Source organism: Trichogramma pretiosum, unplaced genomic scaffold (genome assembly GCF_000599845.2).
Source record: "Trichogramma pretiosum strain Unisexual culture from Peru unplaced genomic scaffold, Tpre_2.0 scaffold68, whole genome shotgun sequence".
NCBI lineage: Eukaryota > Metazoa > Arthropoda > Insecta > Hymenoptera > Trichogrammatidae > Trichogramma > Trichogramma pretiosum.
The window spans coordinates 133620-159501 of record NW_019641616.1 but is presented as its reverse complement, the minus strand read 5'-3'; the positions used below and the strand labels follow the sequence as shown (position 1 = coordinate 159501).

Below are 25882 nucleotides of genomic sequence, written 5' to 3'. Positions count from 1 at the left end.
ATGTAGCGTCATTAGTACTAAAAAGCAAAAAAAGAAGTTCATAAGTTTAATTCTCAAAGAGCCACTGGTGCAGGAGATTAGCGCAAAGTGTGCATATAAATGATGACGCACAGGTAAGTAAGGAGTATACATATACGTTTATAGAATGCAAATGGACGTATGAGGGCTGTAGAGGCTTGGCTGAATGTTTGAAAAGCAGTTTACTTGCTTTAAGGGTAAACTCCGCATCTCACATCACGCCTTTTTTCTCGACAGCGGCAGGTCAAATGGGATGGCGGAGACAATCAGGTATCGCGGAAGGAGAATTTTCAAGAGAAAGGATTTACATCGACACTTTAAGCTCTGTATAGTGATATGGTTGGAATACCATGAAGTTTTTTAATATCTTTAAAAATTCTGCTCTCTTAGATATTTAATTTTTCATAATTTTTTTTTGTGCCCTTTGTGGCATTAACCATAATCACGCTATCTACTCTTTGTAGTTCAACCTGCGTATCATGCGTAGCATGAGAACGGGAAAAAGGCATTTACAATCACAGCCGTCTTGTTTGCTTCGAAACAAAAGCTCCACCACAATGAATGGTTTATCCAACACCAATTTCTGTCTTTGTGGCTATGCGTCAGCGTAAGAGAGGATCCTACTCACCGCTTTATTTGTGGCAAAACGAAACATTTCAATGATTACTTGAATTTTATTGTTACATTGTATATGTTTCTTTGATGCTACTATTAATTCGAGTATCATATTTTACAATTTCTGAAATTACTTTACCTATTTCAATATGAATTAATTTCTTAGTCAGAGAACCTTTTTCTGATTAGTCAATGGTTTTAAAATTTATATTTCACATACGTTAAAAAGTAAAACAGATAATCTCTTACTTTAAAATAACTAAAGTCAAGTTAGCTCAATGAATACGTCATGATCTCACAAACTTTACCTTTTACTTTCCAGGTTGAATGTGCTATTTTTTGGAAATCATGTAAAATTAAAGGAAAGCTTTGAAAATATTTATTATTCATTTCATGTAAAATTAATTGAGTGACATACCTAATTATAAATGAGAATTGTTTTGTTCTGAAAAGCCAATGTGCATAAGTAGATTGCAATTCAAAATATTAAAAAGTAAAAGTCCTTTAACATTTTATCAGCTTCATCTAAGCTACAATAATACATCCCACATCTGACCGCATTATTTCCTTCATTGTTCTTGCCAAATGCAATTGCAAACAAATGGAATGCTGTAATAATGGGCAGGGTGGAATCGTTCAGAAAGAAGGAAAAAGCGGCTGGCTCGGAGAACAGACGAACACGACTTTGCGAATAGCTTTGCACACAAAGTATAGCCGATTGCTTTACAATTTCGCTATTGCACTTCTTTTGCTTTCTGCTCAAATTGGATTTTCTTTGAAATGAGGACAGTGTTCGAAGAGTTTAATAATTTTTGGAGTATGTGAGGAGATACCGTTAAGAAATATTTAAAATTATTTTCATTGCTCACACTAACGTCAACGATTTCATTCTCATCTGTAAAAAAATAAGAAAGCTTTTTTCTGTTCAATTTCGATACATATTATTACATTTATTAACAAAAATTACTAAGCTCGCCAGAAAAAGTGCCCCAGTCGTAATATGTCAATATTATAACGGTTTGTAGTTAGTAATTTTTGATAGGTAAAATTATTTTAAAATAGAAATGTTTATTGTTTCTCTTTGGGTTTGAGCAATTGTAGCAATTGGAGCAATCGTAAAAAAAAATGATTTCAATAACATATTTGAAAATTTGAATTTATACCAACAAGACTTGTTTTTGCCACTTTTGTAGATTTACAATACTCCATCTGTCGATGGAATCAAAAAGCTTTTATTATGATAAATCTTATTACAATACAATTATTCACTAAAATTATTTAAAGATGCTGATGCTTTAAAGATGATCATAGTATTCCAATCACTGTCTTGAAAACTAGATGTCATTTACGATGCAGTTGTTGGTAAATGTCATTTTAAACAACAAAGCACTCTTGCAAGTTTGCTCTAAAATCGATTGTTCACGACACTTAAATGATTCAAATTTAAAACATTTCAAATAATGAATCTTTGCGATTTTTTAATTTCAATATGTATGAAGAACTAATTGAAGAAAACCAAAAAGTCTTGGATTTGGTGAAGGAAAGAGTATCAATTCTTTAGGATTTTTCAAGACAAAAGTGTGATTTTGACTAGATTGTACCAATGGTACATCCTTAATTAGATAATTTTCAAAAAGTCAATCTTTTGAAAACTCTTGTTTAAAAAGTGTATATAAATAATAGTATAAAGTTTATTAACAGCAGAACGATTTTCGAGCTAGTAAAGCACTTCATAAGCACGTTAAAAAATAGTTGATGTATAAAAAAGGTAACAAGTTCCGTGTGATAATTTAACGTAATACTTACATGTGTGGAGTGTTCCAAACATTTGTCTTCTCTCTTAGCCAACGAGTTTGTCGCGAGCGATTTACGCTATTGCCGCAAGATCGTCTTTGGCTACAACCAATTTCTTACCTCAGTTATTCTTTTGTTTCTTGGTCTTTTTTCCCGGCCCGTAATGCTTTTCTTCTTTACTTCTCGCGCACCACCTCAAAATTCATAACGTCTATGTAACGTGGAAGAAAAAGAAAATGCTGCTCAATTTATTTTTATAGCTGCTGCAAAGAAAAAATATTTTACTGATTACGAAAAAATTTGAAAATATTACCTATACATTCACATAGACGTGTATGCGAGATATTTTTTTTTCAAATTATTATGCGCTGAATCGAATTTTATAGCGAGAAAATTGCTCAAGAGTAAAATTCATATCCAAATGAGCAGAAGAGCAAGAGGGAAATTTCGGTTATTTAAAAGTAGAAAATAATGCCACCCTAAGGACAATAAAGCATTATAACGAAGTCACTGGCCACAAAGAATGAGAATCTGAATCTAAGAAAAATATATGACTGTGTTTTGTGCATCTATTCGAACTCAAAGAGAAGACAGTCAAAAAGGTTTGACGGCTTTTATATTGCTTTGACAATATTTAATTATGTGCCCAGGTTGCAACGGCAGCAAAGCAAGGTGAAAGGAATCTTTCTTCGGTATTTCCGGAATGTAGAAATCACACGCCTGGGTCATGTCGGGAACGAAAAATACCGGCCAAAAAGTTCAAAATATTCGAAGAAGCCAAGAAGTGTCTAGAATCGAGAGCAGAGCTTGATTGAATTCGAGCGCGAAACAGCGTCTTACAAAATTGCCGGTGAATTTTGCGACAAAAAGGAACACGAAAAAGAAACTATAGCGTGGACGAGTAAACGACCTTTAACGACAAAAACGCTCAAACATTTTTTCGTGTAGCCATAAATTCGAATCGACAGTTATGTGCTTGTCGTTCAATCACTCATGTATCTGCGATAGATGCGTCGACAGTGTCGTTGATATTTTGCCAGGTGGGAGTGTCAAGTCGGAAAGAGCTTGCAAACTCCTCGATGCAAATATATATATCGCGAATTCGCGCAGACAGTAGAGCGAAGCTCTGGTGGCGCTGGTGGAGGGGGCATATCGCGCTCGCCTCGCACTGCTGCGCCGTGCACCGTGTGCAGCGCGTGGCACATGCGCGCCGCCGCCGCCGCACCTCCCGAGAGAGAGGCGAGAGTTGCACCGCGCAATATTTCGACTCTCGTGCTGCAGATTCGAGCTCGTCGGATGGCCCCAGCAGTATCCAGTTCTGTGCCGCATCTCACGCTGCCTACGTCACGGAGTCGACGACCCTCTCCGACGAGCGGAGAGTATACATAGTACGTCACGCCTTCGGGAAATAAATATTATCGTTGCGTATCGGTGGAAGCCCCGCCGCGCGATGTGCAGTGCGTAGCTTTTTCGGCCTCGCTATCGATAAGATCGCGACCTACCGGAGTGCGGACGGACCTTCCTTTGGAATTATTCGATGCAGTGATTGAGTTTTGACACACGTGATGTTTGACAAAATATTCGTTTAGCAGTAACCGGTTGCTTGGAAAATCTGCGTCTCATCCATTCGATTGCCACTCAAGGAGCAATGGATCGTTCAGATTGGTTCAAGCTTACATTTATCGTCATCGTTGTTACAGGTAAGCGCAAAATCGTATGCGAGCGATTCGATAAAAAAATTTCCGAAAGTATTCAATTCAGACGCAAGTTAAAACTCGTAGAATAATAGATTTACTTTTTCATGCACATTTATTTTTCAAACGAATTAACTGGTGGATTGAAAGTACACCTGTAATTTCCTAGTTTCCGCTTCACGTGAATAAAGTGTGACGGTAGAGAAGTAAAGTAAGGGAATGATAAATGCGGCTCGTTTTGATAGTGGGTAATTGCGAGCCCACCACTCCATTCGTCATTCCGAGAGCTGAACTGAGAGAAGCCTGGCTGTAGCCTTTGATACGGGGGGAGATAGCGAGAGAGAGAGAGAACGAGAGAGTGAGAGAGGGAGAGCCGAAGGGCTTGATTACAAACTCGAGGTGTGGACGTACAACCTCATTTGAATTTAGCCCCTCTTCCTCTCATGACTTCCGCGTGGCTTGCTTACTAAAGCTCGGTAGCGCACGTTTTCCACTTTCCTTACGAGCGGTTCCACTGCTACTGCTGCTGCTCCTGCTGCTCCTGCTCGGTGGGCTACACCTCGCTTCTCCGAGCATTCTGCATACAAATACTCCACTGCTGCCTCAGAGAGACTCCAAGAAAGCGAAAGCTACACCGAAGCGCGATGCTGCACTCGTCTTGCGATTGCCTTTCCGAAAGTGCCCAAGGATGATTTTGAATTCCTTCCGGGAACAACTTTTCGTCGGCTGGTGAAAAAATTTGAATGCTTTGCGCAAGTTATTTGGCTCTGCGCGTGTTTCGAGCACGCGGAGGACTTTGAGCTTCTTCGGGTGTAATTTTTCAAAGCAAAAGACGCAAATAGTGAGCTTAGAGACGGGAGCTTACAGTGATTCGCTGCGTGTATACGTATAGTGAGGGAGGCAAATAGAGAGAAAGAGAGAGAGAGAGAGAGCTGAACAGACGATGCGAGAAGCGTAGCAACAACAGAGTGGCTTACTGCAAAATCTTCAAATGAGTTGTAGCGTGGCAGGGGCATTGTGGTTCCACATAGTATTATCTCCTCTTACAAAGTGCAAGTGCATGGAAAACGACTTTGTCACAGAAACCTATGCTATCGCTTACCTTATCCCAGCTTCTCTCGCTGTGGACTTTGCCGAAAGTTTTCAAACTTTACTCTTAAACTTGGCGTTTTCGATCCAATAAATGAGTTTAGAAAACAGTGAATAGTAATGATTTCGAGAAAGCGTTTTCGCGTCAATCCAAGACAAAATATATGTCGTCGTCGACGATTTATCGCTAAGCAAGCCGAGACATTAATAGCCGCTCGTCGCCCCTCACGATCTAAACTCTCGAGCTTTTTTCGTTCGGTGCTTATAATGCAAGTAAGTTGTCTCGCTTTCGCGCGATGTTTCCACGGAGGGTTGCTATTGCTGCAGCTGCTATATATCCATATAAAACAAGTCCATTGTCAACGGCACTACTCGCGCCAAGCGCCGTTCTTTCTCTTTCGTCCTACGCCCGGGTTATATACGTCCGCCGAGGGGTGCGTGTACAATTGCAGCCTGCAGTTTTCGCGACTCCATTCGGAATAATGAAGCTTGTAAGATGTTTCGGAGACACGGCGACGACGACGACGGCGTCTGAATTGTGCAGCTCGGCGGATTTTCTCTCGCCAGAGAAGAATAAAAGCAGTTAAAACGGCTTCTTCAGAGTTGACGAGTACTACTTCTCTATTATTATACTCGACTAATTATTTTTTTCCCTACTTATGACATTTTCTAGATTACATTTTACTGATTTAAAAATCCGGGCCGACAGTTTCAATGCTACTTGGATCTTAATAATGAAAATTCTTTTCTTTAATATTAAAAAGCTGAAAAAAAGTAAATGCGTTTGCTTTAACGATAGAATAAGTAAACTAAAAGTACGTAAGACTCGTGTTAAAATTTGTTACCGCAGAATTCACCCAAGTCTCTAATGAGTTCACGCTTCCATAGATAAACGCTCACCGATGCATATTACGCTTCTCTCGCGCGTTTGTATTTTTGGTTTTCCCCTAGAAATGCGAAATAATTTCAATTCGATATGCACACAGCGAGCGAATCTCGGTTCTGCCGAAAGAGAGGAAATCTGCATCGAGGAGAAACTATCCATCTAATTTATGATGCACCGCGGAGAGAAATAATAAAAGTATTCGAAAGTTTAGAGAGGAGATGGAGGACGAGACCACAAAAGTTTTATTATAAGTGGACGTCCGGGAAGTTTGAGACTGTCATTGCAAGAGGAACGAGAGGCTCTACGAATATAGAGTTGTATAAAATCGTTGAGTGCGTTGTTGAATGAGTCGTTAATTTTACTACTTCTACATCCGAAACTTTTCTCTTTAATTCTCAAGTGCTTTTAACGTTGTAAGCGTGTGATGCGCGTTATTAATCAAGACTGTTTTCTTTCACGACTTTTATCATCAGCGGCGTGCATATTTTCATCGTTAGTATTTGCAATTTTACGATCGGCTAATTTACGAATTATACGACGTGCGAATTTAATCGACCGTTTCCCGCGTGGCTCGTGGCATTTTTGCTTGTTTAACTAACAGTAAAGCCGAGATTTATCATTAATTAAAATTCTTAAACAGCAATGCAGATAAAGCCTCTCGGTGTGCGCGAAACTAACGAAGGCTCGTTTAAATTTAGCCAGCTTGCGTGCGCTCGCGCGCGTACAGCGAAGCGGTGCGCTCGCAAAGAAACCAATTCGATACTTGAGGCATAAACTCGCTACGAGAGTGTTTATTAATATTACGGAACGGATGACCGTGGAAGTGCGGGCAGGAAAGAGCCGCTGCTGCTGCGCGTGCTGAGTAATGCTGCTACAGGCCGCGGACGACACGCTGCTTAAGATAATAAGCGCTTCAACGTTTGTGTGTTTTTTCGGTATTAATCAACATCCTTCGGTTTTCCAAGTCCTAAAAATGGATCGAATGAAACTTCAACCCTTTCTTTGTTTGTCTTTGTTCGTGAGTCGTCTCGCATAGTGCCTTGATGAATGTTCGAATTAGAAATCATCAGAAACTTTGTTGAAGCTTTTTTAGGATGAATAATTTCTAGCATGAGAGCGTACAGAGTTTCTCGATAAAAAATTTATTTGATTTTTATATTCGTTCGTGTAAAGCTTCAACAGTTCTCGATTACTTTTCATGCACAATTCAACTTTTTATTAAATGTAAAAATGTTCTGTTAAAAAAAGGAGTTCACTCTCGTTTCGCCTCAACTTTTGACACTTAACATTGAACCAGCAGTTTTATGCATTCAACCTGAAATTCTGTTCTATATTTGAAGATGCTTAATTAATGAGCTTGCATAATAATGAAAACTAATGAATGTCAAAAATACGAGGCATTTTGAACTAATAAATTGATATCAAAATGCATATGCCATAATTAGAAGCGCATGTGCACGGTACGTATCTGATTGAACTCGTACCATTGAAAATTTACTATCTAATAGTAGTATCGAAAATAATATCGAAAAAAATAAAAAGACGAAAAATTTTGTTGACTATTTTAAAAGATGCAAAAGAGGTTTAGTCGCCCCATGCGAAAAAGTCTACGATTATATTTCCCCTAAAAAAGCATAAAATTTGCGACTTTTTGACACACGAAACATCATATTGTGCTCAAAAAATTTGAAAGTAAAATGTCGATGCTCGACCTGTATGAGCAAGAGAGTACGTGCGAGAGCTGGATCGATATATATGTTACCGCATGCAATTTACAACGACGCCCAGATACAGTTATAAATATGCACCGGCCATCGCACGAGGCGCGCACAAAATGTCGAATAAATAGCAGCAGCCAATCCGTGGAGTTGGCCAACAACAAAAAAAAAAGGAACCTCAAATTTCGTACTTGACATTATCATTGCACGAGGAATTAACTCGGTAAAAACAAAGTTAATTCGTCTTCCCCGCTTTCATTTTTCAACTATGTTGCTGCTCTTGCTGCTCCTGCTGGTGCTGGTGCGGGAGATGCACAAAAGCTTTTGAAACTGCAAAAGTGTGTATGTGCTGGGTGCGCTGTGTGTGTGTGTGTGTGTGTGTGTGTGTGTATCCCCCGTGCTTGCGGAGCCCGAAATTTCGCTGGCGCGCACCTTGCGGGCACAGTTTGCTTCATAAGAAGCCGCGTGGTTTTATGTAAATCGCGCAGTTTGCCGCTGACGAGATGCGGGCAAACATCGCACTCGAATGAGAAAATATACAGAGGCTGTGCAGCGCGCGGCGGTGGCATGATCCATCGCCCGAGTGCGGGAGTGCTGCTGCGAGCGGCCTGCGTGTATATATTATGTATATCTATATAGTAGGGACGCGCTCTCGCTCGGCTGTGTCGTTTTTGGTGCCGAGACATCTAATCCAATTTTCGCGCCGACACACGTGGATGCCGAGCAATTTGTTTATTACAAGCCGCTGCTTGAGTTGTATTAGATTCTTTTGCCTAAACTTGCGATACATCGCACCGTATGCTTATAATTGAAACAAAAAACAAGCTGCATTTAGCGCGTTCAATACTTCGAAAGGGCCCCTCCATTTTGATATCGTTCCTATGCCTCATTTGGAAAGTCATTTATTCTGCGCGTTGCGATAGTAAATGTTGCGTCGAAAACGTAAATCTTTTCATTAAAATTTCAATGGAGGTAATAAAATCGATACAACGAGGCCTCTTTAACACGTACACGCAGCTGATAAAATGATAAAGCACGCATCGCATTACCTTATAATGCTTTGATGACATACATCTTGTTAACTAGCGCTGCTTCTCAATAGCATCATATAACACGCGCGTTACGTAGACGATTCCATATAAAATCAGCACTTCCGTTTTTTTTTTTTTTTTTAATTATAAAATACATAATATTTAAAGAATTTCATTAGCGTTTCAGGAAAATTATAAGTTTATGTATCAACTTGGAGGGCAGGCGGCGTTGAGTTGGCGCGCGTGTCGGCGTCCAATTTTTTTGCCGTTGAAAGACGATGCTAAACTTTTACGAGCGCAGTTGTGAACTTACATTACAAACAACGTTGCTCGCGAGCGCGCGCTCGTATCGTTTCACACCCCGGTCGTTCCGAGCTATATGTACATCGAGTCTTTAGTAAAGAAATTTCACTCTTTTTCTCGGTACAGAAAAAAATAATAAAAGAGAGAGAAAAAATAGTCGTTCAGTAGAAAAAAAATTGACGCCGAGTTTTATATCACCCGATACGGACTTTGCCCGATTAAAACGTCAAGCTCATAATAATGTATTTCGAGCAAAATATGAGGACACGCTCGCGCTGATTTTAGTTTTCTCACATTTATCCGAGCGCACATGGAGTTCCGTAGACTTGATGGTTCATTAAGTTCATTGAATTTTCCGACGGTGACAATGTGCGGCCTCTGTGCATTCGCTCGCTGCGTGCGCAATTCTTGGACACTCTCTCCATCTCTCTCTCTCTCTATCTCTCTCTTTCCCTCTCGTGAGCAACTATTTTGTTCCACGTCGCAGCGTACATACATTATGACGTTTTTGCGGATTGAGCTTGAAAACTCTCCACGTGCTCGCTCGTCGCTGCTTCGTTAATAAACTTGACTGTTCATGAATAATTCTTTATCGTCGTTAAATCTAATGCACAAAACAAATAATAAACTGAGATCTTACGAGGTTTATAATTTTGCTAAAAAAACGCGTACGGTTTGCCTCAAACATTTGAATTCTTTACACTGGCTTAACTCATTTACAAAAGTAAATGTGTAATAAATTAATGATCAAGTTCAAGTCAGTTATGTTTGACCTACTTTTACGAGATTCATGTTTTATGATTATATAATTCAACAAAAAAAAAACAACCTTTCAAACAATCCAAACCCATAAATACTTTACATTTAGGGCATGCTATTCTTTTTACTAGTAGATTAAAAATAAGGCAATTTTTCCCACAGATCTTTTTCACGGCTCTTTTTTAGGTAGTCACTAAATTTTTTAGTTATACAACAACGAGTAGAAGTTATTACAGTTGGCAATCAAGAGTAAAAATTTCCTCTTATTTTTAGCCAATAAGTTTGTGTTACGTCACGTGAAAATATCACAAAGAGTGACTAGGTGCGCAGCGGACTTAAGGCTTGATCTCCTTTGGACGGTTGTTTGATTTCTTCATTCCTTTGTTTTCTGTCCTAGAGTCCTTTACGAGATGTTACTGCCATTTTTTTTTAACATTTTTCTCTTTCTGTCTTTCTCTCACTACCTTTCAACATGACGGCTCAATGAGATATTAACTCGCTATCCACTCTGCAAAATCTCCAGTTTTCTATAAGATTGCCTTTCAGAGAAGATCTTTTTTTCGCTGATACGCTTTTGCCATTTTTCCTAATCCATCATGAGATTAACTCGAAAACTTTGTACCTCCCTCTTTGCGGTGAAAAAAGTATCAAAATGCGTGAAAAAGTTAATTGATACGGTTATTATTATTTTTTACTCCTTTTTTTCATAGGTACTAAGTCTCATCGAGGCTGAAAGTTCATCCATACATTAAAATAGCCTAATTTTACGATTGTAAAATTGTAAAGAAAAAAACGTTGCTCATTTGGAATGGCGTTCAACCATATAAATTGCTATGCTAAGTACGGGATGCACATTTAAATGAACACTAAAGAAATTACAGGAGCGCGTGACCACATTTGCTCTTGTCCTCGTAGCTTTACCTTCTCTACATAAGCCTACAGTCAGTGCGCGAGTGCAAAGTATTCTATGAAACCCACAGAGTATATCAGCCGCATTTAGCGCAAGCTTAAAAAGGCCAAGATGCATTCGAACCCGACGAAATGCTAACGAGCACGTGCGACCAACATCGTGCGACACATTTTTTGCTCAATTCCCAGATTATTGCGTATACCTTGGTATTCTAAAAATAGTGTGTAATCCAACGTAGGTATTGATTTTCACGCGATTTTCCGTTTTAATTGGATTCTCAGAGAATGACAAACTAAAAAAGTTAAGCCACTCAGTGGTTTTTTATACCGCAGTTCTTGCAGGCTAGTAACGATAGAATTTTTTTTGTTCTTTCCCTCTCTTAGACCCCACGTTTTGATTAGACTCTGTAGTTTCGTGTATAGAAGGAGATTATCGTTGATGCTTACATAAGAAGGAATTTCTTACAAAATCGAATTTTTTAATATAACTTTTTTATAAAAGTTAGTATTATGAAAAAAAAGAAAATATTTTTCTCGAATTTTCAAATTTACAATTGTTTTTTTTTTCTCACATAAAGTGTTGCGCAATTGATAATTACGTCGCGCTTAAACACGCATAACTCGATGCGTACATACGTGTTTCAGTTTTCGGTTATTTGCCTCGGTGTGTGTACATACACATTCAGCCGCGAAATTACAAGTTGAAATTGATTTTCCGCGACATGTACAGCTACAACCACGTGCCTTTAAATTTGCCTGCGCACAATGTGTCTGTGTGTGCGTATGTGTGTAGCCCATCGGGTCATCGGCTCACATCCTTTTCACTATTCAGTCCTATTCTTTATTTTGCCAATAGTACATTCAGTGTTATGCCGAGCGTTAATCCACATCAGATTGGACGAGTTGTTCTATACGGTGCTCTCGCTTCTCATTATCAAACGGCCGCCGCCGCCGCGTGCGCTATGATACACAGAGATCCTCGCCGTGCTGTACACGATAACAGTCGGCGGGGGTACGAGTTGTCAATGTTCGCTGCCCTGTTATTAACGATCGAACGAATCAAAAACGATTTATCGTCATTTTTGAACTTTCAAATGAAACACGATATTGCGGCCCCGCGCAATTCTTGAAACTCAGCAAACTGGGTGGAATCTTCGGGATGGTATTGCATCATCATACACTGCAGTTTTATCGGCAAAAATCATGCCAACGTTTTCCTTCTCTCTCTCTCTCTCCTCACTCTCTTCTCTGGGCATAGATATCGTACAATGGCAGACATCGATAAACCTTTCAGCAACTATTTTATATTACCTGCTTCCGGATTGACGATCAATACGCGCTTCCTCAACCTGCTGCCCTTATTGCCAATTGTTCAGCTAGCTCCCATGCCTATACACACAGACATCCCGGAGAGAGAGAGAGAGCTATGAGCTTTATCATCCGATCATCCTGGAAATTGTTCGCATTTCATTCAATAAGCCATTCACATATGAACGCGCTCGAGTGTGTATGCAGCAGCACAGTAGCATCAACTCATAATACAGACACACATCCAGAGCCGAGAGAGTATAACTCAGCGATTCTATGTCTCCTCTTTCTTCCGACATATTGCGATAGATATTTCCGATATACATACGTACGGAGATTCAGCCGCGTATAGCTGCACTGTACGGGCATGTGTCGCGTGTCGCCGCTGCAGCTATAGGTCGCTGGCAGCCGTGCACCGAGGACTCGCGCGGGCGCGACACTCTCTATTTCATAAATAACACGAGCTGAGAAACATTTATTCATAACAAGCCCGACATTTTTCACCCGATAACGGCGGAATACCTGCACGCTCGCCTGCGCACGCTGCACAACGGAAAAATTCGTTATTACGCACAACTGTGTATGAAGAGTATAAACGCGCGAGCGTATACGACAACATTCAATTGCAGCTCGCGCGTATACCTGCTAAATGAAAATAGATTGGTAAATACATTCGAAGAGCTCGGCGTTTGAGTGTGTGTGTGTGTGTGTATGTGTACTACGGGAAGAGAGGGCTACTACAGTTACACGCGTTTTCCGCCGTAATTTCCCGCTCTAGTGTGTGTGTGTGTATAACAAAAACGTCCTAACGTTTTCACGTGTAGGAGCCTCGCAAGCACAACGTTTGTCCTGCAGTTATTCATCGACTCGCGCGCAGGCTTACTTGATTCGTAATATGCTATACTGCTCCTGACCAATTAAGTCAATTTTTTTATCTCGGGGCTTGTGCACACACACGCGCCACGTACGTCCGAAATATAGATACGCTTTATATAGCTATGTATGCGAAAATAATATATTTTCGTTTAAAGTTTTTAATTAAAGTAAGCTACGGTATAGCTCGCGTTTGTACGTACGTTGCACTCTCAGCCTTTCACGATGAGCATGCAGATACAGGAATAAATAATATATTTTTACGTATCCGTGTGTACAACATTTGTAATAATTTTACCATTTTTCGAATTGTAATGAAATTCAAAATATCGACTCACAATAAAATATCAAAGTATCGAGTCATAATGGAAGGCTGTGGAAAATCCGCTCTGACAAGTCATCTTTTCGATTCGGCATAGCCTTGTAATAGATATAAATGTTACCTATATATTTATTATAATCAAGTGAGACTTTGAGGACTGTGGGAGCAGTAGTCGGGTATATCCGCTTCAGAATTAGATATAGGACGAGTTTGCTCAAGGCTACAATAACGATGTTTGATGAACACTGGATAAACCAGACTCTGAGGCTCTTGTATCAATGTTGATTTGAAGAGAAATACATGCTTGTGCCTCATCCTATCTATGCCTTATATATATAAATACACACGTATGCTTGGGGTAAAGTACAAACAAAAGCTTTCCGGGCATATAATAGCAAAAGCATGTCGAATAATCGCCTGCGTCGTGAAGCTTTCTTATGCGGCAATTATCGAGTGTATCCTTTCGATTTTTGGATCATTATTCTGTTTTGTTTCCTCCCTCTTCCACATATATTATACGCCCAACAAAGGAGTACTTTGTTACTTTAATACTTTTTAAAATAAAAAAGTTTAATTGCATGTCAACTACGTTGCGTAAGCAAGGAAGTAGTTAATTGTCAAATATACATGCGCTAGACTTACAATGGAAAGCAGGACGCGGCGCAAGCGAATGGGGTTTCTAAGTTACTCGTATTGTTTTTCCTCGCACGTAGTGTACACTACTCTGCTCGGAGAAGAAAATCTTGTCTCTTTCATCTTTGTGGCTCGAGAATGGATAGCTCGGTGAAACAACGAAAGGGTTGGTTACAAACCTAATCTCCACAGAAATGATGTGCAGCTTATTAGAAAATTTTCTTTACTTCGTATAAAATACACCGTGTGCTCTTTTTTAGAGAAAAATTTCAATTAATCGAGAGAAAAAATGTTGAAACCCTACCCGATGATTATTTAAGTTACAACCATTTATGTCCTACAAAAGTATAAAAATTAGTTGTGCAACATTTTAAAAGCACAATCTCAAGCTGTTAAACAAGTCATCGTCAAAAAACGAAGGAATTACCAGATTCCTCTTAATTTTTTGAGCTCCACTTGTTCAACTCTTCATGTACATTTCAATAAAACTACACAATGAAGTGGAAGTAAAAAGTATGCAATGAAAGCTTGACACAGAATGAATGGAATTAATTAAGTGATATAAAGTATTCAGTTATCACGTGCCAATTATTGCATTGTTTTCCATTTATTCGGGAACTCTAGGAATATTATTTCTAATTTTTAACCCGATGTTTATTAGATGCAGAAATATTTTGATTATTAACATACGAAACTTGCGACCGTACTTTTGATGTAAATATCGATAAAAAATTCGATAAACATAATAAACATAAAAACGTGTATACGGTTTTGCAAGTTTTTCATTGTTCTATATCAAAAAATGACTTTCGAGGAGATCTTAAATATAAAACCACCATAAAATTAATAATAGGAGCACCACTGAACACCACAAATCGAGTACAAACCATTACCTGAACATACCTAACTTCGCTTTAGAATAATAAGAAAACTTTCCATAGACTTTTTTCTTAAGCAACTTAATAATCTTATTTTTTCTTGTATATCCGCAAACTTTATATAAGCACTCGTTGAACTAAAACTGATTGGAGTCTCTTTATTTGAATCAATGGATTTTGATACCCTAATAAACTGAATAGTTTTTCATACTTATTAATTTTTATACTAAAAACAATATGTAATTAGTCTAAATTTTTATTGTCAGGGAAGTTTAACTTGAAAATTGCTGATAAAATTTTAAACCCGGTAGATCCTGAACAAAATAATAATTCATTTGTATCACTTCAAAAAGTCTGTTGCTCTTATTTCACTTGAAAACTTTGTTGCGCCCAGCCAACAAAGACGATAGGCAGCTTCAGCAGTCTTAGAACGGCGAATTATTTTCTCAGCAAACAGATGACTTAAACTATTCGCTACTTCAACATGTAAATATATTTTGTATATAAAATGTGAGTTGATGCAATTATTCTTACTCGAAAGAGAACCAGCTTTTTTAAAGCTAAAAAGAAGCAAAGAGACAGAGAGAGGCAGAGTAAGCGCTTGCACTATGCTTATTTTCCGCACCGTTCGCTGTGGGACGATGATTCGAAGGAAGTGCTACAGAGCTCGGATGTATACCCAAGCGTTTAAAAGAGCTCAATTAAGAAACCAAATGAATAGAGCCGCGGAACATTACGACTCGCGGTATGCAAGCGGCGGCTGTTGCTGCTGCTGCTGCTGCTCAGAAAAGAGAACTAGCTCGCGAAGAAAAAGCTGCAACGAAAAAAGCTTTACACTGTGACATCGCGTCGTCTTTGAAAGCCAGCTCGAATCCAGCTTCAAGCGCTGCACCGACTGCAAAAAGTTTTCAGCTTTGTCTGTCTTTTTCGCGTATTCTCGTTGCCCCGCTCGCGCGCATCTGCTGACCAAAATAAGAAAAAAAGGCTGTGTAAGCAGACGATGCGATTATGCTGCAGTCCAGGGCTTTATATAATAATATTATCATTCTGCCGAGTTTCTTTTTAGTTTCACGGAATGATGCCAAGAACTGCGAGTGGCACTAGCCGATATCCCTTCGAGCCGTCCTCCCCGCCGTCGATTCAAATTTACTCGCTCGTGAGCGAATCATCAAAAGACATTCGCAGATTACTCCCTTTGATCCAAGCGCCTGGGATCATTTGAGCTTTCGGAACGCCAAATTGACTTGCATTCCGCGAAGCAATGATGACACTCTTTTTTCCCTCTTTTGTTGCAGGTGTTGAATGTTTAAAAAATGTCAAGCTCGAAGTCAGTCCTCAGGCGGTGGAACAAGGCCACGAAGCCACCCTGAGATGTCACTACGAACTCGAAGAGGCGCCCCTTTACTCGCTCAAATATTATCGAGGCTCCTACGAGTTCTACAGGTATTCGCCCAACGAGAGGCCTCAGACGAAAATTTTCAATTTTACTTGGATCGAAGTTGACGTGAGTAATTTATGCTCCATGTACTCGGCCTTATGGCATTTTTCAACGTTTTTGACTACTATTTGCAAAAACATATTTCAGTCAAACAAATCCGACGAAAGGCAGGTGACGATTAAAAATGTAGATTTTCTACTATCTGGGAATTTCAGCTGCGAGGTGACAACTGACGCTCCGACGTTTTCGACAGCGACCAGCACCAAAATCCTCACTGTTGTTTGTAAGTTTGCTCAGTCTATTTTTATTTGGTTGAAAAATGAAAAATATAAATTTTTTTCTAATCCATGATTCCATTTTATGTTTCAGCAATTCCCAAGGGAAAACCAGTGATACTTTCGGAACGAAGACGTTATAAGCCCGGAGATACATTGCGAGCCAATTGTAGTATGCCTTCATCTAAGCCTCAAGCTCAAATATTTTTTACACTCAACGATGATGTGGTAATAAAATCAGCATGAATATTAATTTATCGCAAAGGCTAGTCAAGGAAAATTCGCGTAGAAAATATAAATTTTGAAAATAACAATTTTTCTAAGAATACTAAAGTTTTTTAGGCTGATTTGAAATTTCATTAACCAATATTAATATTTTTTACACGAAAATAAAAAATGCCATTTACGAATTTTCTTTCATACGCCAGACCCATAATTTATTAAAATTATTTGAACAACTTTGAAAGTGATAAAAATGTCAAAATCTTGAGAGCTTCACATGAAGGAAAGTTAAAGCTCAGTTTTTTAACTGATTTGCATTTTAAATTTGAAAATGAAATAGTTTATTCCCTTCAACCATTGTTCATTAAGGAAAATTAAAACATTTTTAATAACGACTGTTCGTACTATAAAAATGGTTGAAAGGAAAAACTTTGAGAACAAAATCAATATCAATCAATACCTGAACAAATGTAACAGAAATAACAAAAATATCATACAAAAATATACTTCGTGAATGGAGTTAAACTTGCCGACAACGAAGTAAGTTATGAGTATAGGATTTTCTGTCCATACCCGTTGGCATAGATGCTCGAGCATAGCAGAGCTGACTCGACTCGAAGTATCGGAGTTCACGTTATGTGTCTTCGAGCCACTCGATTCTATAATTTATTGCGATGCAACTCCCATAAATGTACGCGATGCTATGCCGAACGTACATAAACGCGAGAGCCAGAATTCGAAAAAAGCTTCGTGACGTATCGGAAAATATATTTACTCGCATAAATCTCGCAGCGATGTTTGCATGTGTACCATATACATGACATATTCCTATTGCACAAACCACTCGTCGAAATGAAGTGGAGTTGCGGGACTCGGATGCAAAGGAAAAATTTTCAAAAGATCCAAAAACGCGGAGTAAAGGCAGAAGCTCAGTTGAAACTCAAATTTTTATATGAGTCCTCGATAAGGCACCAATTTGAGCTTCAATGATTTATATCGACTACTATAATCGAATCTATTTTGTGTAATAACCATGAGGATTTGCCTTATGGTTATTACACTTTTCCTTTTCAGTCGTTTTAGTCTATCTTCAATTGAGTTGGCTTAATTAGAAACTAGCCAACTGCAGTTATCGTGACGTTGCAGCGTGAGTAACTTGAAACTTTGACAGTGAAATAATGCCGTCTCGATTTCACTAGCTTCGGCAGCAGAAGCAGCAAAAGCGGAAACAAAGCTTCTGAGATAGCTGCTACGAGAAACGCTAGCATAACTATTCTTAGGAATCTCACTCATTCTTAAGGCTGTGATAAAATAGTTCCAAGTGTTGAGACACGCAATTCAACTTGCTTACGATTGTAATTAGTTCACAGCTTTATTGGTATTTTAATTTTCAATAATTGAACTATTTTACTGAGAATCGATAGTACAGCGATACGGTGAATAATTGAGCAATCCAAAACGTTGACTTTGTCGTTAAGTTTGCATGAATGACTTTGACTTAAAAAAGTAGAATGATCGGAAACTTACACAAAATAAAGTACAAATTAATACTTTTTGAATTATGCAAAAATCAACTTGGCTATAATACTAACATTTTTATAAATGCGCAATTCAAAATCGAGACTTTTAAAACGTAACTTTGTGGAAGATGGTGCACAATTGATGATTAATTTCAAATAGTAATGTAGAAATTGCTCATTCGAGTTTTGATCGATAAATTAACATATAAACTTCAAAAAGATTTAATGAGAATAAGATCTTATTCAAATCAAGATTTATAAATGAAAAACTTTGAATTTTGAATATCAGTTTTTTTATACATCGCACGATATGTAGGTATATGCACTTGAACTCTTTATTAAAAACCGGGCTAGTGTTACATTCATTCCCACATGAATAGCCATCCAAAATGTGCCAATGATTCTGATTCATACAAAAAACTACTCCTTACCCTATCGACTCTCTTGTCCCACTAATATTACCTTATTTATTTATATGTACACGGACAAGCGTGCAACAACATGCATCGAAAAAAACGTGTCAATTTATTCCCTGTTACCTCATGCCATTCTCTTACAGGCATTTTTACTTCTATTTCCTCCTTGGATCTCGGAAACGAGAGATCTCGAGCTGCTCCGTGCATACTTTCCCGATCGTTTCTTCTTTTTCGTCATAGCTAGAGCAGCTGCTCCGGCTTCCAACATTGATTTTGTCCTTTTTTCTAGTCTGCGCTTCGACTGCCGACTTCTCTTCTTTCGCTCTCGTCGCAAGCCTCGACCCGCTCACCTACACATAGAGGGTCTTTATGGCTTGCATCCCTCACGCTGATTTCAACTTTGCTCTCGTAATTTGACCGAACTTTTCACGCTCTCTTTCGCCCTCTGGCCCTCTTTCGAGCAAAAAATGTGCTTTCCACGACAGCTGTTACTTGCGATTGGGCTTACACACAAGTATCCAGCGAATATCATGTGTGGCCAACTTTTGCAATAGGAATTTTCGCCTCTTGAAAATCTTCCCAAGGCCCCATGTTGCGCGCTAGTTTATATTTGCTAATATAAGAAGCACAAGTGCTGCAGACTTGCACATGCAATACCCAAAAACGAACGCGCAATGTCAAAAATGTATTCGGGGGCGATGTATATGCTAGCGTGAATCACAATTTATAAATATCAAAATTATATCGTTTGTTTCCTCTCAACGCGTGTTCCTGGCTCCAGTAAAAGTCTGTAAAATACAAATACGCATGTATTTAGTTGCGTACTCAAACATTAATCGGTACAGGTGTACTTATAGGTCATCCGGCTTATTGTTCGGTGCTGACTTCAATTTCACAGTATCAAAAACTGGAAACAGGTTGCAAAATATTCTGAAATTATTTAAGGTTATTATAATGTCAGATAGAAAAAAATATTCTCTACCTTCTTTGAAGCTTCCCTCTAAATAAATTTTTCAAATTTTTTTAGAAATGTACAGAAAAGGAAATTTTAGAGTGCTTGTGTAATTTTGAGAATGCGTTAAAAAATTTTAGTAATTTAATAATTTTTGAAACGATAACAAAAAAATTCGTAAATTTTTTCGGATTTTTTAGGATATAAAACTATTGAATTGATATCATAAGATTAACTTATGATTTCAAACTCATCCTCATTATATTGTAGTTCAAAACTACAGCTTTTTTATTATTCTTCTGCTTCGATAAAATATTTTTCTTCTTCTGTAGGTAAAAGAGGCTTTTTTTTATTTATTTATTTAGGATCGAGTACCAGTGAATGACCATCGTAGAAAATATAATTTGAAAAACAATTGAAAATATATTTATATGGACTTTATTCAATTACTTAACAAACGGTGCATTTTGTTTTCTATGTGTGTTTATCATTTAAAAAGGAAAAAGAATAATTATGGCATTTTCAAAAGTGGTCATTTACTGGTTGAGAGCGGTCAATCATTGGTCAAAATACCCTATACGTCGAATCAACAAAACCCTCTTACAGCATACTTCATTTGAGAACATCAAATATCAATTGGTATAATAATTTTCATATTAATTTGTACAAATAATTCCTTGTATTCTTTTTTCATTCTTTTATGTAAAATAGCTTTTTGACAAGCCAAGTAGACTCACCCCCAATGGTACACGATACATTTGCAGTCCATCTTGCTTATTTATTCACGGGTACATGCCATGGTTTCGGCTACAATCTACATACTATGCGACATAAAATTTTATGCAGCTCATATCCGCAGCCGATCGTATCGTGGGAAAAGTCGGGCCACATTTATCGGACTGTTTAGCCGATACCAACACAGCCACACGACGTTCGCTGTTGCAGGGCCAAATTGTTTTTGTGGTATTTGGCTTCTTCGGTCTCGATTTTCTGTATCGATCTCACCTCGTTCCGGTGTCCTCGAATATTTTGCCAAACTGAAAAAAAATCAAATATTTCCTGTGCGCACGTGAAAATGTTTCGTGTTATTTTTTAAATGGCTGCGGCGGCTGAAAAATCGTCTAATATTTGAACGAGCCACTGCGTGAATCTACCAAAAGTTGCCCTGATAATTTTAAATATTTTTACTTATGCCTCTGCATTACACTCTCCTCTCTAAATTGTCTATTTTCATTCGTAATGACGCAGATCAACGATGCTTACGTCAGACCTCTGACTTTTGATACGAAGCGAGAAAAATCGAGGAAAAAGCACAGCAGCAGCGTCACCTCATCCAGTAGTAGATCCTCAACGATCGACGAGCCTCATCAGCAACAACTGCAACCGAGGCAAACTTCTGATCGTCAAGGTATTCAGTTAATCATGCAGCTACAAACGTTTCACTACGTTAGTGGCCAGTTGAATTTGCGATGCGTAGTCAGGATCGCTGACGTCTACGAGCAGTGGAGTGAACTTCAGCTGGGGAGCAACTTGCGAGAACCGATACCCGAACGTGGTGAGTATTTTGAGTCTTGATCAATTCCATTCAAAATACATAGCTTATTTGAAACTAACTGCAGGCATAGAAATATGATTTTCGCTATTATTCAACATAACTTTCGGTGCTGTCGACTGTACAGTTGAAGTAAAGTGCCAGCCAACGACTTTACCGTCAACAGCACCGAAGTTACACCACCTTGTTTTTACTCACACGTATTAACGTATGATCTTATGTCTCCCATTTGTAATAATATCCGGTAGGACACGATGCTCTCGCTTATCAAAGCGATGCGTTTCGTGAAATTGAAATACTAGCATTACTTCGTGAAAATTTTTAATAATTAATAACAATTGAGCAAAAAAAAATGCAAGACATGCAAAAAAAGGTGAATGTAGCTCCAAAATGATATCGTCTTACTCGTAAATAATCTTTTCTCAACAACTGTCTCCTTACAAATGTTCATAACATAGTTTGCCGTGGATTATGCCAAAATTCGGTCAATATAAGAAAGCTCTTCTTACACTGCTTCGCGCAGAAATTGAGACAATTAATGCTTTACGTATACCGAGAGGAGTACAATGAAACTCTAACAAAAGCGACTCGGCGATTTGTACCAGAGGAGAGAAAGAGAGAAAAGCTAAAACTTGTTTCACCCATCTCAAACTCGTCTTCTTAGCTATGCAAACTTTAACTCTTTAGCCCCTTTAACTTATAATCTCTTCATTGTACTGCTAGATCAAATGAATTAAACCCATCGTTTTACGCATAGCTAATAGTTTCAGACTATTTAAACATAAAGTTCAGTTATTACGTTTATCGTACTAAAAAGTAAGTCAGGTGCCCATCGAAGGTATAGCGCATTTTTTTTGATTTACGAAATTCAATTTGGAAAATTATTAACATCTATTATGTTCTTAGCAAAAATCAAATATTTTTTGCATTAAAGAAACTTTCTTCCGACTCTTTATTGGACAAACTGACTCATCAGTCATTTAATGGCTGATAAATAGTCAAAAAAACGTTTTACTAATGCTATATAAAAGGTGAAACTTTTACTAGGAATTTATGGACGAAAATCAATTGTCAGTGCGAAACTCAAGAAATTGAGATGAATTGAAACAATCTTATGCAGAGTTCAAGAATAATCAGTTGTAAAAGAAATTAATAAAATCATGCAGATTTTAGTTTTAGAACATAATGAAGTGAACCTTAGAGCCAAATTTTTAATTCTATTTTCTTTAACTCTGATAAAATTTTTTTTCAAAAGGCTCCGTCAAGGCTCATGAAGTGGTTAACTATTACGCCAAATAAAATAAAGAAAAAATCGCAATTTAAATGACAACAAAAAATATCGTGAAATGAAATAGACGCATATAATACAATAATATTCGTAATTTCCTACAAGCTACTACCATTCCAGTTCAACCTATGGTTTCGATTACTTTGCTCAGTTTGTTAATACTAATATTGATGCTTTATAGAAGTGCTTATAAGTTGGCAACTGTGAATTAACTGTAGTTGTCTTTAAAAGTTACAGCGCGTGAACAAATTTAAAAATTTAAAATTTTAAAAATTTTAAAGTAACTAGCAGAAGAAAAAAAATTTTAAGCTCAAAATATAATAAAAACTATATAATAAAATAATGGATAAGTGACAAAATAATCCTTATGATAAAATTTTATGCAATTTTTTCTATTCAAACTCTGCTTGAGTCGTTAATTTTCCAGTGCCAAAAAACCACGTTTATGTGCATGTTAACCAGTAATCAAACAAATAATTCAAATTTTACTCTCATTTTAGGTAGAAAAAAGTTTTTATCATCTTTAGAGTTTGAATCGTAGGTAGCATAGAGTTGAAATGAAAAACTAAGTGAATTGTATAGTGAAAAAAACTAGTGAAAGTTTTGATACTCAATCAAGCAACTGAAATAGTTTTTAGAGCAATGAGCTGTGCATGTTTTGGAGTAATCACGATAGAATGGAATAGAACTTGGTAGTTTTACAAATACTTGAACAAGCATAAAACTTGAACATTAGAAAAACTCGTTTTTTCAGGTTTTATCATCTTATTTAATTCTGAACCATATTTTATTTATTTTTTTTAATGTGTTTTTTTTTCTATTTTTATAATAAATTATTTAAACTTTTGTCAATATTGCCAATAATTGGTGTTTTTAAGATAGAATAATATTATAAATTTTGTAGAATATTTTCCAAATACTACTTTCCACGTGACATTTATTTACTTGAGCTAAAATACCTTGGCAGAAATGATCAATATCAGTAATAGCCTAATGAACAAAAATTTACCTGTTAAAATTTTTTAAATTACCTTGTCTTTAACTGAGTTGTTTTTGATGATTTTTCTATTACAATTATGTTACAATAATAGAGCTCATTTTAAATGACGTATCAATAACAACTTATGGTTTCAAAATTACTATAATTTCATAATATTACTACTTTAAGCCTTCACGACTAAATGGCAAGTACCATGATCTATAAAAATTCCGCAAGTGGCAAAGTAAAAATAAATGTATAAGTCAAAGCATCTCTAATAATCCAGCAATGATAATCTGAAAGGATCTGAATGGAAGGGTGGAACAAAAATAAAAATCATTTTCTTTAGGGACACTATTACGGTCATACAATGTTAAAAAACTTTAAACTTCTGTTTAGTCGAGTTCTAATGGTTCTTTTTCATAACAGCGGCCCGAAAGTGACTACTTCCCTGCCGCTGCGCAAAGCGGAAAGAGCGATTTTCGGGACACTGTGTATGAAAAATAGTATACAGGCCTATGCCGCGAAAAAAGAAAGCCCCAGAGTACGTGTTTATCAGCCTAGGCCACTAATTACTCTGGGACTTTTCTGTTTTTCGCGGCCTAGGGCAGTAATATACTATTATTTCCACGAAAAATTTTCGTTGACCAAAAACTATTCATAAAATAAACGTAATTAATATGGACATCGATAAAATGATAAGAATTTCTACTGAGAAATTTAAAAATTATTAAAAGACGTGAAAGTAATATTCTCCCTATTTCACAAACAGATACTGCGAGCTAATATCTCACCTTTATTGCATATTCTTTGTATTCCTTCATTATAACGTTATTGCAGAAACCAGGATGTTTATCATGTCCATCTCAAAAAGCATTTCGATCATGAAATTATTAATAACAATAATAAATAATTTGTTTAAAATAAATGTGTTTTTTTTTTAATGTTACAGTGAGGTCTGAGAACGCATGTAATCAATGCCATACAATAACCAACTCCATCATTTTTGGACTTATGCTACTCATTTTGTATACGAGATAGTCGAGCTTCCTTGGATCTCGTTGAAATCTTCTGTAAAAAGGGATACTAATTTCCATCATTTTCCTTTTAGTCCTTGGGTAAAATATTGCGACTAATACAGAATATTCTTACATAAACAGCAGTTTTGTTGATGTTTCGTTTGCCAAAAATAGGGTCGTGTCTCTATGTGTCTAAGCTATTAATACGATATACATGGTACCTACGTATGCAAATGTAACATATAAGTGAGCATATTCAATTGTATCGAAAGTGTGTAAATAATAGTTAAGTGCATAGGATTAACGTTAAGTTTTATACATATAGATTACATACATTGTTAAATAAATGAATAAAGTTTTTTTGTTATAAAAAAGCAATCTATTGTAACTAAAAAAAGTCTTGGGCTGAAGCGGCAGTTACTAAGAAAGTATACAATTTTATTGCTGAATTTTATTATAAAATACCATTCGTAAAATCAGCTATCACATCCAAATTCATTTGAAAATGATAAAAAATGTATTCTTTTTTTCCACAATTTTGTCATTTTTTTGCAGTAGGCACTGTTTAGTTACCAATCTCTGAAAATTTATTTTCAACCGTTAGAATAAACACGATAAAAAATGATGATAAGTGTTCAATAATATAGATAAAAATGTATAAATATAAATCTCAATAACAATGTATTATGTAAATAAATTTTTTTTTCAAAACAACTTTCTATTTTTTAAAGAGTACCTTACACATTTATTTTTAATGAATCTTTAAATTATTAATGTCATGAAGCATTTCTTAGATGAATCTTGATAATTTTTATTTTACGCAAATGGTCAGAGCATATAATTAATTACCATCATCGATGAAGGTCTTGAAATTCATTGGCAATCAAGACAAACTGTGCAAGTTAGTTACAAAACTCATTTCAGCGCTCATCATTGATACAGACCATATATGTGTGGAGCACATGCCGTTGCTCTTTATATACATCTCGCTCGGAGGCCATACAGACCAAATGAGGTGCCATCACTTATTAATTCAAGGTATATGGTATAGTCGGTGTAAGTGAATCGCTTCTGTCTTTGATGGGGCACAAGCACTCAAGGGGTGTATAGTCAGTTCCATTTGAGCAATCGACAAATTTCAAAGGACGTCGCGCGGACGCGTCGGAATCAGAGAGAAGCCGATGCCGCCGCCGCCGCCGCCTCTGACCTACACTCGGAAACATAATTGACCGCAATCGGACCACCTCGAAACAAGATAATTATGCTCGACAAGCTTCCGTGGAGCTAGGCCAACACCGTGACTCCGTGTGCGCCGCTCTCCTTTGCGAGCGTTATACATCGCCTCCACGTTGGCTCGCTGCATTACGGATCGCTGCATTACAGATCGCTGC

At 37.3% G+C, this 25882-nt stretch overlaps 1 protein-coding gene across 1 annotated transcript; it reads left to right on the top strand.

Annotated features, from left to right (window-relative positions):
* The first annotated feature begins 3768 nt into the window (after window positions 1–3768).
* Window positions 3769–25088, top strand: LOC106651263. Its single transcript, XM_014369704.2, has 6 exons — window positions 3769–4127; window positions 16126–16334; window positions 16416–16551; window positions 16638–16771; window positions 20902–21208; window positions 24425–25088. The coding sequence occupies exons 1-6, from the start codon at window positions 4076–4078 to the stop codon at window positions 24511–24513; spliced, it is 927 nt and encodes a 308-aa protein (XP_014225190.1). The 5' UTR covers window positions 3769–4075; the 3' UTR covers window positions 24514–25088.
* The last annotated feature ends 794 nt before the right edge of the window (window positions 25089–25882 follow it).

Excerpts from the sequence above, each read along its gene's own strand:
- LOC106651263 (XM_014369704.2), top strand. The coding sequence starts at position 4,076 with ATGGATCGTTCAGATTGGTTCAAGCTTACATTTATCGTCATCGTTGTT. Across the intron at positions 4,128-16,125 it reads TATCGTCATCGTTGTTACAG|GTGTTGAATGTTTAAAAAAT; the intron begins GTAAGCGCAAAA and ends CTTTTGTTGCAG. Across the intron at positions 21,209-24,424 it reads AGAACCGATACCCGAACGTG|TGAGGTCTGAGAACGCATGT; the intron begins GTGAGTATTTTG and ends TTAATGTTACAG.